Source organism: Corapipo altera, unplaced genomic scaffold (assembly GCF_003945725.1).
Source record: "Corapipo altera isolate COAL_440 unplaced genomic scaffold, ASM394572v1 0, whole genome shotgun sequence".
NCBI lineage: Eukaryota > Metazoa > Chordata > Aves > Passeriformes > Pipridae > Corapipo > Corapipo altera.
In genome coordinates this window covers 68,814,383-68,832,191 of record NW_020884872.1, presented here as the reverse complement: position 1 = coordinate 68,832,191, position 17,809 = coordinate 68,814,383, and the positions used below count along the sequence as shown (strand labels likewise).

The 17,809-nt window shown below is 41.8% G+C and overlaps 1 protein-coding gene and 1 long non-coding RNA gene across 4 annotated transcripts in view; one reads left to right on the top strand and one right to left on the bottom strand.

The window, feature by feature from the left end:
- The window catches only part of STARD13 (StAR related lipid transfer domain containing 13), a 294,079-nt gene that overhangs the window by 162,339 nt on the left and 113,931 nt on the right, over positions 1–17,809 (bottom strand). For all 3 annotated transcript variants that reach the window (XM_027651028.1, XM_027651021.1, XM_027651039.1), the window contains one exon: positions 6,327–6,360. In XM_027651028.1, coding sequence (XP_027506829.1) covers positions 6,327–6,360 — 34 coding nt within the window. The remainder of the gene's footprint in view (positions 1–6,326; positions 6,361–17,809) is intronic.
- LOC113950836 lies at positions 1,399–14,822 on the top strand. The gene is made up of 3 exons (XR_003528899.1): positions 1,399–1,410; positions 11,475–11,487; positions 14,719–14,822. It is a non-coding gene; the product is annotated as an uncharacterized LOC113950836 (long non-coding RNA).

Genomic DNA, 17,809 nt, shown 5'->3' with positions numbered 1-17,809 from the left:
GTATATCAATAAGGGTTGAGCAGCAAATATTTCCCGTTTTAGAAGAATAAGGAAGGGCTTTGTTCTATCATTTCTGGTTATGAAAGGAAGAGGCAATCTCACTGCCTAATTTTGTGAGCCAAACTGGCACTGCAGAGAAGTTATAACAGGAGCCAAATGAAAGGACCCTCTGGTGCACTGACTGCAGGACAAGCACCAAGTCTACCTACTTCTAATCTGAGCAATACAGAGCATAACTAGTTAACAGGCCAAGGCCACCAAACAGCTGGGTTTATTCACTAGTTTACTTTCACTGTACCACTGCTGAGAAAAACATGCTGTTCATTTTTCAGTCCAAAGTATGCATCTCCACTTTGTGCTGGAAACATGTCAAAGTGACCCCACTCTGCTTTCTAGTAAATGCACGGGATCATTGGATAAGGATGTTTTATTCTCCCCATTTACTTAAGGTCACGTTCTCATCTTGGGTAAACTGCTACAGCTGGAGTAATGACAGCATGAGACATGAGTACTGTCTAGGTCTTGGGAGGCACTGCAGAATGTCTAATCCAGCTGCTGCTCTCTCCTGAAAAGGATGGCTAGAGGAGGCTCACAATCACAGCCTCAGCTTCATTACGAGCACACTAGCCAGGCATCCATGGCAAGTGAAAAGCTGAAAGAAATCACCTTCTCCATTCCCCTGTGAGCAAGAGAAAAATCCCGGAACAGGTTATGGTTCTGTGAGCCACATGCATTTCCCTGTTCAGAGTGTGATTAGCCCACAACTCTTGCCCAGGGACTGCAGCAGAGGTAAAATAAAAACAGGAGCATAAAACCTTTTATGACTAAGGAAACATAAAAATATGTAATCAGTGGGAACTACTGTACACAGGTTTGATTTTGTGATGAATCAACTACCTAGTTTCTAACAAGAGCCAGATGGAGTTGCAGTTCTCCCCCATTTCCCAGAATCAGGCCCTTTGTTGGCAGTTGTTCATATACAGCTGCTATATAGCATAGTTCTGATTTCTTACACTATGGAGACCTCTCCTCAAAGTCAATTAGCATTATGCCTGGGCAAATATTGCAGGATCAGGCTGCTCATTAAAGCCCTGGGACCAAAACTGCCTCTATTTTAATTTTGTAATATATCAGTCAAGGATACACAATTATCCGTGGAGTACTTCTGAAATGGCCAAGGTCACATGAGGATTTTATCATATTACTGCAGTGCACCATCTTCCTTGCCAGCCCATTGCTGTTCTGCTACAGACTGTATTACCATGCATCAGCAAATACATGAGCATGCTGCTATATTTAGTGTTTTATATATACCACTAAAATAGAGTATGTGTCAGCTTTTAATCTGACTTCAAATTTTTGTCAGCAAAGTAAAGGCTCATTTTCCCTACCAGTGATGAAGTGTGCTCTGTGTTAGTCATCTTGAGCTATGTGGTGATAACTTTAAAATACATTAGACAGCTAGAATGCTCAATCTGAGTACAATGTTTTTCACTCAGAAATATACTAGAAGATAGTAAGGATCCAAAGCATCAGTCAGCCAGCTACGAATATGGATTGCCCCAGGTGACCTACAAACCCAGCAGCAATCTGATGGCAAGAGGAGCAGCTAAGCAAGTATGCTGGTTTAAAGGTAAACCAGCAGGGGAAATGAACCCATCGCAAAAGAGAAATTATAAGTCAGAATAACAATTTAATAAAAATAATACAATAAATACAATTACACAGACAAACAATTGGTTTTAACCCACAAAACCCAGATGTATAACTCAGCACCCTGGGGCATGAACAGAGTAGTGTTCATTGGGCCCCCCTCCCACATGCTGAGCCCCACATGGTCCCCCTGAGTCCAAAGTAAAAGGAGAGGGAAAACCTGTTGGTGAGAGTGCTGGTTGCAGTCCAGTTGAGGGTGGTGATCGCAGTCCAGTTGGGAGTGCTGTTGCAGTCTGGTCGAGAGTGCTGTTGCAGTCCAGTCGAGAGTGGTGGTCGCAGTCTGGTTGAGAGTGGTGGTCGCTGTCCAGTCCAAGTTCTGGTCCTTCTCTGGATCCCACAAGTGGTACTGAAGTCCCAAGACCTCAAGATTATATATCCTCAGGTTCAGGCAGGAATGCCCAGTACCTCCCTCAGGGCAGGGAGTTCCACAGTGAGTGTGAGGACAGGAGCATCCTCCTATCTCACAGGCCTCTTAACACCCAGTTTATAGCCTGAGGGGTCAGGCGTGCTCTGGGCAGTTGCTGTAAATGGTCTATTGATAACAGTTTCTGGGAAATGGCATGGAAGGGTATAGAATACACAGTTTTGGGTTACACCTACACAGTGATGAGCTGGTCCCAGCTGGTCTAACTAGGACAGCAAGGTGTTCTCTGGGGTGCCACAGCAGACAATTAGGATGTCCTGTGTTACAAGTGCAGAATACAGATAGGTGGTGCAGACTGCATTTGGTGTTATGTACCTGGCAGTATGAGAAGAAAAGCATTGATGATGATGACTTGAACAGAGTGGTCTATTGCATGGCCATGGGACTGGGGAAGTCCTATTAATGACATCATCTATTAATGGCAGCAGGAATGTGGTTTAATGGTTGAAACCACAGTTAACACCAGGATTGCCATATTCCTTCTCAAAGAAAGTAGGGTTCAGTGGATGAAGCAGCTGTTTTCACAGGTCTTGGTAAAGCCATAGAATATTTTTTACATATCCATAACACTTGCTTATTAATGCCATCACATACAAGCAGTACAAGTGTGAATTGCCTTCCTGTCTACAGCTTCTACAGAAAGTCAGCAAACAACTTGCTAACCTACAGGCCAAAGGTAAGCTTGTCCATGGGAAAACCAGCTTTTCCACTCCAAACTGCTCATCCTCTCTTGTTACTGTCCCTTGCACTTTGCTAACTACATCTTAAAGGGTGTGGGGGCACCACACTTGCAACCTGGGTATAAGTCGTAATAACTTTGCATTTATCTAGTAGTGTGCAATTATATAAATGTCCAAGTCTTCGTGGAACTCCAGTCTAACCCAGGGCTGTCCATACCAGCCCCATGATGCTGTGGTAGGGCTGTTCTTTGCCACAGTGCTGCCCAGCCATGTGACCCAACCTGCAGACTGACATCCCATCCCATCCTTGGTCCATCCCTGTCCCCAGGCCTCATCCTGTAGCTGTGTCTGACCTCTGTTCCTGGAATGGTCTCCCCCAGTCCCCAGGGAGCCATGCTGCATCCTGTCACTATTAAAGAAAATAGAAAGCAGAATAAATTCATGCCTCAAGAGTCACATCATACCATTATTTAATTCTTTTTCTAATGGTCAGAACATCGTTAATTCCAGTGCACGCACTGATATAAGTAACAGTGTTATTACATCTGGAAATAACAGCACAAGGCCTGGCTAGAATGCAGTGACACTGCCGGCAATACTTCCAGTGAGGTTCCCTGGCGTGGCAGGGTGGTCCATACAGCTGCGGCTTTTCTTAGACACATTTCAGGTATCCTGCTTAACATATTGTGAGGCACCCACTGCAATTCCAGGTAGGGGAAGCCCCAAAGTATGCATTTATTTGACGAAAACAAAATAAATAAGATGCAAGCAAGAGAGAGAACAACACTCCAAAAGGTGGGATTTTTTTTCCCTTTCACAAACAAAAATGGTTTACATGGAGAACAACTAGAAGCTGAGGACAGCCCAGCCCTGTGGAAAGTGCTGCAGAAGTACCCAGCCCAGCTGCAGCAGCTCTGAGCTGCCCTGTGCATCCCCAGCTCCTTCTAGGATGGTGTTAGAAGTGTTGTTTGGTGGGGAGGGCAGGGTACTGTCCCACTCTGACCCAGCAATACTCCAAGAAATAACTCTTTTGGCCCTTGAGAGCTCTAGTTTGACAAAGCTTTTCCCAAGACAGAGGTCAGAAGAAGAAATTACAAAAGGGAATGAGAAAGAAGTGAGGATATAAGGGGAAAACGGTGCAGAAAATGAACTTGAGTAGAACAGTGTGTGGCTGATACAGGCAGATATGGTTTTCTTGTCGTGCAAGAAATTCCAAAACAGAAAAAAATTTCTTATGCAGAAAACACAGAAAATATCTGAAATGTTTAACAATTGCAAATCTGGACATAACCCTTCTCCCTCAGTTCAAGACATAGATTTGGCCTTTCTTGTAATTTAAATCATGTTTTCTTGTTCTCTCTTTTTTTTTCTTAATATTTTAATGTAACAAATTTCAAAGCCAAAAGTTTCTAAGTCAAATAAAAATCTAAACATCTCACTTTGAAAACTTAAATCTTCTCATGTTGAGACTTGTGTGCCTATTTTACATAAATGATCTGAAACAGAAATTAGTGGATGCTAACCTTTCCTGTAAAATGGTTCTGTTTGAAGAAATAGGCATTTTCTGTCAGAAGTATTTTAATGATCAATTTATTACCAGCTCTATCATATGCTGGATTTCTATGATTAAAGTTCCACCTCAGTGACCAAACTGTGTCAGAAAATGACCTGTCATTCTTCTTCCATGCCTGCAGTCATCAGATCTTTAACCATCATGGTCTACTGTTAAGATGGGTGCTAAAACTTTATCTCTTTTAGTGACAAAATTAATATTATCATAAAAGTAAAGCATTTCAAAAATCAATCATACTATCAAATGGGAGCACTTCTAAAATAATTAGTTTTAACTAAAATATATGTGCCATTTATGTGTTTTCTTTATAAAGCAAGCCTTTGGTGGCACAGAGTGGTTTTGGTCCAAGCAATGAACACAATTAAAGCAATTGCTCAATCAATCTCAGAACTTATGAAATTTGTTTAGCTTTGGAAAAGCACAGGCATGTGTTTCATTGGCAATTACCATCATGGAATAAATCCACATCCAACTCATAAAGCAGAAAAAGTTAGAGTGTACACAGCTTGAATGAAAATACTTATATTTACACTACACTCACCAGCCTTCATATGTTGTTGACTTAATTTTAAGTACACGAGGTGGTATTGCCTATGGAGACCTGAGTTTTCTAAGCCAGGGTTTCTGGCATTTTGCTAAGCCACCACGTTTGCCAGCAGAGCCACTGAATCAGTGACATTGGCTACAAAAGGCTGCGTTCATCAGATTCTAAGCAAGTTAAGGGTGGCCCTTGGAATGAACTGAGGATGCAGTTTAGATCAGAGACAGATGCAAGAAGAAATCACTGAGTGAGTAAACTGGCTTAATCTAGTCCTTCAGGCCAAAATAAAGATGCGAAGTCATCTAGGGACAGAGGGATAATTACAACAGTGAAGTGCAATTGCTTTCTTTTTAATTGACACACACTGCACACATATCGACTAACAAAACAGAAATACCAGTCAGAAATGGGTGACTCCAGAGGTCAGTTGGTTTATGACCGAAATATTTCTAGCTGGCAAAGGCTTTTGTGAGAATGAGGATTCCCTTAGACTTTGGGGACATTTCTTTTTGCAAAACTGTTAGGTTCTTATTAAATTCCGGTAACTCACATTCTGTGAAGCAGTTTCTTTTCTCTATATTTCTTAATTGTGCTTCATTACAATTTAATAAGGACATTTACTCTCAATTAAGCAAATCATCCAAGCAGTTTCTTACGCCCATTGCAATTAATTGGTTTTGTCAAATGCAGGTTTAATTGTGTGTTAAGTATCTTGCTGAATCAGGATCTGTGTGTGTATATATGTCTATCCAAACCTTTCTTTAGCTCCTAGCATGTTAATGTACATGCAGTTCAGGGTATCTGAATCTTTAGCTCCACTAACTGCTCTGATCTTGGCGCCTCCCTGAAACTAAATAATTTCTCCATAACGGTAAAACTCACTAATGCTTTTAATGTTGACAAGTGCATTAACCAGCTACTGAGCTCCTGTTAAAGGGGAAATCAGGCATTGACCCTGCGACTGGGGACAAGGCCCAGGGGGTTGTTACATTTTTTGAAAAATCTTCCTCTGTAATGAGCCTCTTCACCAGATTTAGTTGCTGTGTGATCATTGAACCAGAAAAAGCTCTGAAGCGCACCTCACCTCGACTCACCTCACACTCCCCAGTGCCATGGCAAGACCTTTAGTCCCACTCTGACACCAATAACAAATGCTTGAGTTTATCCCTGTTATTTCAGAACACACCTTGCAAGGTGTAAGTCAAAAGGTGATGATCAGCTTTCCTAAGAACCACCTAAATCCTACACCACTAGGCCATGAACAGCAGTATAGAAGTGATCATTGCAACTGCACTAAATACCTATATGACAGCAGAGACTCCTGTGGATCCTCCATCAATACATGCATGGTTATACGAGACACCAAGAACATTTCAAGAAGTAATGTAGGCTTACCTGCTTCTTCCTTGCCTGGCTTCTGAAACAGCATCTGCAAGAAAGTGATTTTTCTTTAATAATTTACATTTTTTCCTTCAAATAAGTCCCACATTTCAGGATGGCAATATATGTAATTATTAATCATCACCATCTTACATAAGGCATAAAATCCAGAGCTCATCAATAAAAATCATGTGGAATAGCTAGTTGTAGTGGGTCTGGCTGAGGCGGAATTTATTTCCCCATAGCAGCTCTACACTGGCAGCTAGAGGAGTGTTGATAACACACCCGTTTTGGCTACTACTGAGCACAGCACGGTAACGTTCAATCGAGGGCGAGATCCTGGGAGGTGACACAAGAAGGCAGCTGACCCACACTGACCAAGGGGATATTCCATACCATATGGCATCAACCCAGATATAAAAGCGGAGGCACTCATTGTCTCTGATGGTTGCCTGCTGACAAGTGTTATGCGTGCTGGAGCCCTGCTTCTCAGAGAAGTGGCCAACCATTGCTGCTGATGGGAAGTAGAGATTAACTGCTGGCTTCTGCTTTGTGCGCGTGCACACTGCTTTTGATTTTTTTTTTGCATAAATATGAACTGCCTTATCACAACCCACGATTTGTGTTGTTTTCTTTTCCCACCTTACTCCCTCCCCTGTCCGGCTGGGAAGGGGAGGGATAGAGTGGCTGGGTGGGCACCTGGTGTTCAGCCAAGCTGAACCCACCACACTAGTTTTGCTGGCTAAAGACAGCCTTGCACCCATTCTCAAACCAGGTTCGCCTGTCTTGCAGTGAGTGAGCCTAGAAGCAGTCTCTGGCACAAGAAGAGTATTTGCTGCAAGGATACATGAGGTCCAGCACACTGGAACATGCCTGAAACTGTGCTGGTGGGGCTCACGGAGCAGACAGGCTGCTGGCAAGATGTGTGGGCAGCTCCACTGATGGGTGGGAAACACGTCACTGTGGCTAGAACAGCTCAGAGTGGTAGAGTCATGTTTCCTGTTCATCTGTGACCGGGAGAGGGTTCCTCTGTCTGAGGGTCGTGGTCAAACTGACCTGCTGTATTGTTTTTTTTTAATATTTTTCACCTCCCTTCTTTGGGTCTGCCATGCTAAATAAAAGGGGTACCATTAACACCACACTTGGATGCACCTCTTGGTCCATTACTTTTCTCTTTAATAGCTTTCAGTGGCCAAATGAGGAGGTTCTTGATAGTGATTAAATGCATATCACCCATGTTCCTTTCACAGATCCATCAACTCTCTCAGCAGTGCAGCCTGTAAATGAAACTAGCATAATGGGTGAAACTGCACCTATTTATTTTTTTTAATGAAACAGAAGGTTGAACTGATTCCTCCTGTGTGTTCCTCCACAGATATGAGTGAACACACAGGTATGAAATGCCCAGTCTGCAGCCAGCTGAAGAAACAGCACTCCTGTGCCTTGCAGTGACACACTCCCTGTTCTTGTTATCTGCTTGTCCCCATATGGACAACCATCTGCACCTTTCTATCAGATGCACAGCTCTCTGTTATCTCTTCAGTCAATATTGCTTCTGCAGCCTTGATAGGAATCTGTCTATGAAAACGTTTTTTATTTACTTTTTATTTAGTGAAGAATTTTACTGAGATATTGGAAAATTCCTCTAAGCACTGAACTGAATTGATTAAGCATCTCTCTTAATAATTCGAAAAGCACAGCTATACTACAGGTTTTTTCCCTTCTGCTAAGCAAGTTCATTCAAAAATAGCCTCTTGTTCCTTTTAAAGGTCTGCCTGAGCAGCAGCTGAAGTTAACCTATCTTTAGCCAGCAGAGACCAAGTGAAATGGTCACTTCTAGATGGGAAAATAATGAGTGGCTGAGTCCAAATCAGGTTTCATTAGTGGCAAAGCATCTCATTTCCATAGAGAAGTGGAAAATTCAGTCACAGGCTGTATCAACTGGCAAGGGACAGACAGGTCCCACATCAGTATGCCAGGTTTTTGGGATGCCTTTCTGAGAGTGGCACATCATATTGTCCCTCCACTCTTCAGAGAGAGATTTTTAGCATCCCAACTCTGGCACAAGCCTGGTGGAGGTGGATACCTGAACTGCTGTAATGAATCTTGGGATAAGTGCTTCTTGAAGAATACATAAATGATACATGAATCAAAAATAAATGTGTCAGTCCTTCATGGGTAGCTGGTTCCTGTGTTGTAGTGCTGCCAGAAGGACACTAGCTATTAAAATCATACACAGGCTATGTTAACTTCTAAGATCTTTTTAGAATGCCATACAAAAAGGATGCAAATTATTGCTGGAACAATCCCAAGTGGCAACAGAGAGCTGCCAACTAAAAGTGATTTATAGAAATGATAATGCCCTGTAAAGCTGATTGTGTAACAAAATACATTTATTGGAGGACTAGCAACCCATCTGAACAGCATGGCACCATCTAATCAAATATATAGAAACCATGGACCAAGAGAGTACAATGCTAGCCAAAAGACTGCTGCAGCACCTGCTGTTATGAATAATAAAGAAATCATTTGCTTACAACTCCAGCTGTAACAATTTTGCAAGTGGAAGTGCCAAACAGAAGCCAAAGATAAATACACTCTGCTGATATAACCATGTTTTATTTGCTGAAGTATGTAAACCAGCACACAGAAACCAGAAATGTGTTAGATGCTGTGTCCATGCCTCCCCACTTAGCAGTCCCATGTTTCAGCAGGGCCATCCTACATTCATCTATGTGAGCAAAGGTCTCCAAAAGCTTGCCTGTGCAGTACTACCCTCTGCTTTATGATCAGAGCAGGAGGAGCCAGTCCTATGAATGAGGCAAGTTCACCCTCAACGTTGCTCAAGGGACAACTTGCAACTAAGTGAAGCTCAAAGAGCTCCCCTACACTGCTAAATAAAAGATGAGGCCCAATTGGCATGGTCAAAGCACTGTACCCAGGTTTGCCCACTTGGCTCAGCATCTGGCTTGTTTACAAACTGCTCTGAAGAGCTCTGCTTGGAGTAAACCAGCTGTCAAAAAGCATGACCTCGGCAATGGGGACAATGTGCCACTTGGCCTTTGGTAAGGGACTGGTTCCCGAGCCACATTTTTATTGTCCTATAAAAATAGCATTCCAATACACAGTGTTAAATTTTGGGTCCTGTAGAGGTGAATAAGATGCCCAGAGAATTTGTTAGAAATAACTACCTGAATCTAAATCCTATCAAGCCAAATGAAAATAATGTCTCTGTTCAGCAGATATCCAAAACCAGGAACACCTTTAAGAGTGTGAGCAATCCCATTAAAGCCACCTTCACTTACAGAGCCATGCATGTGAAAAAGTGTATTCAGGCAAAGAGCAACGGGGGGAAGAAAAGCTGTGGATCTGTTGTGGGGAAGAAAGTGAATATGCTGCATTTATAAAGAACGTGAAATGGCCTCAAGTTCTACCAGAGGAAGTCTTGATTGGATGTTAAGAAGAAAGGGTTGCCAAGCACTGGAACAGACTGCCCAGGGAAGAGGTGAAGTCACTGTCTCTGGAGGTATTGAAAAGATATACAGATGCAGATGTGGCACGGAGAGACATGGTTTAGAGGTGGACTTCACAGTGTTAGATTAATGGTTGGATTTGATGATCTTTGAGGTCTTTTCCAACCTAGATGATTCTATGATTCTGTGATTTTCCTGAAAGGCATTCTGTGTGGAAAGAAATTACTCAAAAGAACTCCTTGGATTAAGTGGAAGTGAAAGTAGAAGCAAAACACCAGCATTACAAATTCAACAAGCAAAATAAACATACTCATCAAAAAACTGTTTCTCTGATGTATACATAATCTTTCATGGTTATAAGTGATCAAGGCATGGAACTCACCAAACAACTGGATTAAATGATTTAATAACATCCCAGAAAGCTTATTGTCACATAAAAGCTTTTTTTGTGACACAGAAGATGATTATGAAATGGTTGACTTGAACAACTTCAAAACCATTTTAATTTGCAACAGCACACGGATTCTGGAATGGCAGCCAATCCCATAATATCATACATCATTTCAAAGAAAATAAAAAAAATAATTTTGCATGCAAGTCTTTTACTTCCCTCTTCCTCATCAACCCCTATTAGTTATTAGTTCTTTTATGGTCTAATTTCAAATATGCTCATATCTTCCACCGATATTTCAGAGTACCTGTCAAACTAACCATTCACTCTCAGGAAATCACACCTTCCAAATAAAATAAAAAAGGTGATTAGTGTATACGTCCAGCATGCAAATAACTCTTCTAGATATTTAATAAAAAAAGCCAGAGAATTTATTCAACATAGATATGGTATAAAAAATATCACTGTTATCAAATAAACCCTGGCATTTGGACAGAACTACTTTACATCTGCTGTTAATAAAAAAGGCTTTGGATTCTGTAAGCTTATGTTCTGCAGTGAACAAGCAGCAGTACCACTCTGAAACACAACACTACTTTCAGAGGAAAAAGGATAAATCTGTATGACTTCTTACTGGTTCACTGATACTGAAGGAAAGCACTCTGAGCTGGGAAAGGTCTTGCAAAGTACAAAGATTGAAAATCCTGCTGGTTCTTCATTCCAGCAATTTAATAAACTGCTAGGATTTTAATTAGAGTGACATATAGACAGTTCTAAAGGAGGAAACCAGCAATCCACATGCAAAACTCCATCATCTGCTTAGCAGGTTTATTAGATCCTTTCAGAAAGATGTTGACAGAAGGAGAGAAAATCCTAGTTACCACTTCAAAATAAAATTCTACAGCCCAAAAAGGGAAGTAATATTATGACACTCAGCAATATCAGCCTTAACTTGAAGTTGCCTGGCCCTAGAAATGAGATCTTCAGTCTGGATGACACTTCCAAGTTCCCTAGAGTGTGTTAGTCAGCTAAGAATAATGGGAATATTGAAGTTCTTCCATAGGAAATACTGCTGAGACCACTGTGTCAGAAATTAAATTCCTCTCAGAGACTTGGCACCGATCTTTGGTACAGGCTTGAAACCACTGCTGGATTTTGATGCTTATGATGTATCTTCAAAGGCTGACAACAGGGCTCATAATTTTCCTTTAAAATACAAACACTGCAGAGGTGTTTATTAGAGACCATGTTTAATATACATCCTGAGTGTTATTAAAGAAGTCACTGGCAGCATGGAAGACAGATCTTGCTTGTATGAGGTTGTCTCATACCTGCTGCATCACAACCTGTTGGTCTCCTCACTATGTTAGAAAGTAGGAAGAAGGGGTAATTCTCAGGTTCTTCTATTGAACTTGAGCTACTATGCTGCAAACTATTCATGACTGATGGGGTCAAAGAAAGAAGAGTAAGCAGCTCCCCAGTTTGCAGTCGAGCAAGTTCACTTGCTCATTAACAAGAAGTGTGACCGGCAGGTCAAGGGAGGTGATTCTGCCCCTCTACTCCACTCTCATGAGACCACACTGGGAGTGCTGCATCCAGCTCTGGGGTCTCCAGCACAGAAAAGATGTGGACCTGTTGGAACAAGCCCAGAGGAGGGCCACAAAGATGATTAAAGGTCTGAAACAACACTTCTACGAAGACAGGCTGAGAGAGTTGGAGAAGAGAAGGCTCTGGGGAGACCTCATTGCAGTCTTTCAGTACCTGCCGGGAGGTTTCAAGTATCAAGAAGCATTCGGAGGATAGAGACATTTCTTTTGAAAACCCTAGACTTAATATTCTGAGTTGTATTCTAAAAAGGTGAGATACTGTAAATATTGCCTGCAGATATAAAAGCATATTTAATCATAGTGAACAGCTGTTACAGAACACTTAATGAACACTTGAAAATTATTTTCCCTAGTTTAGTCTTTCAGTTTGCTAAATTAATTCTTTTTAAAGTGCATTTTACTTTATTTTAAATGGTTTGAGGGGTGGTGCAGTTGTCAGGGGCCACAAAAACCGGGTCCTAGATGGAGAGGATGTCTACGAGCATGGAGCAGTTGGGCAGCGGGATCATCATGTCCTCCATTGTCTTGGTTCACAGATCCCTAGATCATGTTGAGCTCCTCCTTCAGCAGGTCATTCTAAGGCTCCATCACCTTCAGCATCTTGAACAGCTTCTCCTGGTTGCACCAGATGAGTTTCTCCTGGCCGAAGAGGCAATCCAGGAGTTTGCCAATGGGGTAGGACAAAGGTAACATCAGCAGCATGAAGAACTTCGTCACCATGATGGTTTTTGCACCCATAGCCAGGCCATGCTGGGAGCACAATGCATGGGAAGTGATCTCCCCAAGAAGCAGAATCCCAATGGTTGAAGCCACCATGGTGCCAATGACGGACCCGATGAGGTGGAGGAAGAGGATGGAGAGGGTGATGTTGATCAGCATGTTCCCCAACAGCAGTGAGCAGAGAAGATAATTCCCTTTCGTCCAGATGCAAGCGATCCTACGGGAGTAACTGCTCTCCTTCCCCGTCCTGCAGTTGTAAATTTTGCGCAGCTCCATGGGACGGAACGTCATGAGCCCCAGCTTGAGCCCGTGGAACATCCCCGACAGCATTAACAGCCTGCAGAGCCGCAGCGGGGCCTCGCTGTCCCGTCAGCTGGAGGGGCCCATGGGTAGCCCTGCCGTGGCCTAGGGCGGTGTTGTGCTCTCCTCCAGCCACAACCCCTGCACGGTGTTGGCCGCAGACATGGTGCCACCGGGCAGCGCCAGCAGCAGCAGGAGCGGTGGCAGGAAGCGCCCTGAGGGCAGCGCGGCCCCCACCGGGGAGCCGGAGGTGCCGCAGGGGTTCCTGCCACCACTGCTGCCCACCATGGAAATAAAATTAACATACAGCTACCTACAATTAACCTACAACTAATAAAATTAATCTCTACAACTACCTGAAAGGAGGTTGTAGCCAGATGGGGGTCAGTCTCTTCTCCCAGGCAACCAGCGATAGGACAAGAGGACAGAGTCTTCAGCTGCACCACGGGAGGTTTAGGTTGGACATTAGGAAGAAGTTCTTCACAGAAAGGGTGACTGGACATTGCAAAGGACTGCCCAGGGTGGTGGAGTCACCATCCCTGGAGGTATTTAAGAAGAGACTGGATGTAGCACTTAGTGCCATAGCCCAGAGTGGTGTTAGGTCACAGGTTGGACTCGATGATCTCAGGTCTTTTCCAACCTAGTTGATTCTGTGATTATCTGTATTTTTTTTAATTTAATTTTACACCAAGATCAGTGCTGATTCAAAAAGCACTGATATAGAAATAAAGATTTATTCAATTGCTTTCTTTTGTTTGCTACAAATCTGTATCTATTTTGGCTATGTACTGTTGATAAAGTCCAGAAAGTAATGTGACATTTCTTGTGGCTGCAGTTTTGAAAGCTTTGATCAAGTAGAAAACTGCCTGGAAACTATTTTCCAGTGAAAGCTTTTCAATGACATATTGAAGAAAATGGTTTACAATAAGTGGAGCAGGGCAATAATAAAGTATATAACAACAAAAGCCATTTTAACAATGTTCAAATTAAAATGAGAAGAAAACAAGCTAAAAGACTAATGGTAAAGGAACATGCATTTCAGTAACTGTAATTTATTATATTTAACTAAAAGAATTTATTAGATTACCAGACTAGGGAGATTTTTACTTCCAGCAGCTGCTAATATGATTTCAAAATGTCAAGCTATTACAGCCCTGGGGGTTATAAACCAAATTTTTATTGAGGAGGATTTGGTTCCAACACATGAGGAGCAGCCAATTGTGGTGACCATTAGGGTGTGCCTCTACAGTATTTTTTACAATATTAAACCAATGCAGTTGCTCATTTTGCCATCAGATTGGAAGATGCCATTGATCCCTGTGGTTCAGCTGGCCATGCCTATTCATCTTGCACCAGCCCTGGCACTCATCTTGACAAATGGGAAACAAAAGCAGCAGAACATTAATTTTATCTCAAAACAGTTTCTATTGTTTAATGTGTTGCTTTCATCACAAGAGCTCCATTAAAGCTCCATTTCCTCTGACATGTTGCTCTGATGCAAGCACTTCGTTTGATACTCTGTAATCTTGTTTTTTTGATGTCATCCATTCTACATTACCTTTGCTTTTCCTATGATTTCCCCTATGGGATAACATGACAGTGTTTGCTGTTCTGTGGTCTTGAAGAGTGAACTATCTGGCCTCCTAAATTTGGCCCCAGTACAACTAGTTGAAATCTGAACATGAAAATTTTCCTATTATTTAATGAATAGCAAAAAACCTCTGTGTTGACAAGAGCCTCTTTGTTGCTGACTATAGCATACCACATAATCAGGTATGCTCAGATACTACCATTCACGTTATGGTAAAAAAATGTTGCAGTAGTTTGCAACTGATGCACAAATCCCACAGAAGGACGAGACCAATAATACTGGAATCAGGAGAAGTGATAAGCTGGAGCTTGCAATTATTAAGAAGATGCCTACATCCTATGAAATACCCTATCCTCCATCTGCTCCCTTATCTCTATAACAGCCATAACCATACTAATATTTATTATCTGAGAACCCTCTGCATCCAAATGAGAAGTAATACAGCCAGAACTAACTAGCACTAACATTTAGAGATGTAAGTATTCATTCACGAAGCCTAGCCATGATGATTTAAAACACCAGAATGTTACTATGCTGTAACATATCCATGGTAATTTTCTTAAATTCTCAGGGATTCTATATTGTGTTTGTGGAAGTCCATGTCCTAACCAAAGCAGCTGTGAGAACAGCTTATCTGTTGTCACTATTTTCCCCTTGTGGCCTGCTGGATATACCTGAGAGATAAAATACAGAAGTCCTACTGCAGAAACAGATGCCCCTTATCCCTTCAAGGTGACCAGTGCAGCCAAACAGCTTTGCTTCCATCCAGGATACAAAGTGGTGATGTACCTCCCTTGTCTTTCACTTACATAAACTCTCCATAGCACTTCCCACTTTTGTGCTTTTAAATACGCTTCAACAGCAGTCAATAGAACCTGACAGTTTGGTATTATGTTCTTGCATTGCCAGGAGTAAAGCAAGTAAAGGCAACCTTGAGTGTTTAGCCAAGAAAACAGTTTGAGGAACACGTATCCACGTTTGGTCTGCATGGTGTCCTGAATGTTAAGTTCATCCTGTCCAATTCCCAGATCCCACCCTCTGGGATCACTTCCTTACAGGATACAGTTCTTCCACATATCAGCAAATTTGGTTCTGATAAAATCAAAAAATGTCCTGTTCATGATGCTTTCACCTTTAGCAAGTCCCAGGAGTACTTAGTCATTCTGAACTCTGGACTCTGCAGCAGGACTAACATCAACATGCTCAGAACTGTGCAAATATCAATTAGTGCTCAGCCCTGTGCTGAGATAACCAGCCATGTTTCTGTATAAACAAAGACATGAATAAAAACTGGAGATAACGCAGTTGTCACAACATATGTGTGGGAGTCAGGTGGAAATGTGATGGGGCAGAGGTGGGAGGAAGAAAGACAAAAAAGAAGAGCAATGCCAAATGGAGATGGACAAAAGTGAAGCTGAGAGAAGCCCTGGAACAATACAATGAGTCACACATTGCTATCATTTTTACCTTCTTGAGTAGGAAGAGGTGCTGTATCTATTTTAAAGACAGATTGAAGTGGGAAAGGTACAAGAGGTCACACAACAACAAAGAGAGGCATGAGAGCAAGGGACTCTGCTATCCTGCCCTGGGAAATGAGTGACTGCTAAAGCAAACAGCAGTTAGCAGTAATCCATCGCAGAACATGAAAACCAAGTCTTGTGAGCTCTGGCTAGAGCTGTGGTGTTATTTTAGCTTGGCCCAGAGCAGTACTTAGCTGAGAATGAACTTCAGATTGCCTTTAGCAGCAGTTTGTTTGTTTTCACTATTGAGTGTCCACAGAAAAGTTTCATGATGACTAGGCTCTAAGTGGATATCAGGTCACAGTCAATAAAACTAATCATTGTAATATAACCTCAAACAAAAATGCACTTTTCCCAGTAAACTAATGTATTAGCAATCAGTTAAAATCTTGGTCAATGTTTTACGATTTTTGAGGAAAACCAAAACAGGTTTGTTTTGTGGTCATTTTTCAGTAAAAGGTGAAGCAGGGATCAGTGAAGAATAAATTATTTCATTCAAAAGAGTTACTGAAAACTACAGAAATTGGGCACAGAAGAAGTATTCTTCCTTGAGAACACCTGTGGGAAATGTTAGGTAGCATCTCTGCCTCTTCTAGAGTCCCAGCTAAGGTTGATGCTCTTAAGAAGACATGCTGATTAGTTTGTATCTTGTAATTACTTTATAGATTTTAGCCTGTATAGGACATTTTGATAAGGGAAACTTGCTGTAAATCCTTTTCAATCTGTGATAATTTTTTTTTTACTGCCTGTGTGGTTTTGTCTCTGTTTATCAGTGCTTTTATGCCAGATTTAAAGAAAAACCTTTTCCCATGCAAATGACATGCTTTCCCTTTGGGAGGTTTCATAGTTCTCCCTTTTTAAGCATGAATGTAATGCCTTTCAGTATCGCCAGCACCAGATAAGATGATGCCATCTACCTCACCACCTCCACAGCGAACTCACACAAGACATGTCAGACTCCATTGCAAATTCTCGTGTAGCCCAAACCAAAGTAGTAGGAAAACAAACATTTGTGATGTGTATTGACTTCCGTTAATTTTCAAAATGAACTCTTCAACCCATATAAATAAAGGGGAATGCATTTATGTGACAGTTGCAAAGTTAATATTTTCATAGAAAAGCAGACATTTATACATTTCCCTTTGCAGTGGTGTTCATTGTCACGAAGTGTCCAGGTGCAATTCAGATAACTGCCACGTAAACACCTAAATAACTTCAAAGCTCTCTGTTCCCAGCTGCTTGCCTTACCTGCCAAGATTACGCACATGGTGAGAAAAGCTGGGTGAACCTATGCTGCGTTAGGAGTTGAGAACTCCTTATGCACGTGTAACTAAGCACATTAGCTGTAGTGCAGCAAACAGACATATATGGTTTGAAATTATTTAGACAAGGCATGCTCAATGTTAATCATATGGTTAAATTCATTTATTTTTGTACACTAACTGGGTGTTGGGCTGTGTTTGACTCAACTCACTCTGGAGATACTGGAGCTGAAAGCCTTCTCTATGACATACACTTATGCATCATAATCACCCCCTCTTCCCCTCCCCAAATAAATATACACACACATATATAGACACACACACATATAGATATGTGTGCATGTATGTATATGTATGTGTGTGTATGTGTGTGTGTGCCTCTGATTCACCCACCCTTCTAATTTTTTATCTTCAAAAATTGTTGAGGTTGTGAGAGAGCATAAATTTGTGTTCTCATATACTGAAAGTGCTATTGGCTTAATCTGTGACCTACAGAAGGTCAGTGCAGCACTGATAGAAAAAAGGAATGGATCTTTTTCAGCTAGTCATGAGCATCTCCACTCCTACAGTGACTCTTGGATTACTGCTGTCCAGAGAAAACCCTTACTCAGTTTGGTCTCTAGCTTCTGCATCT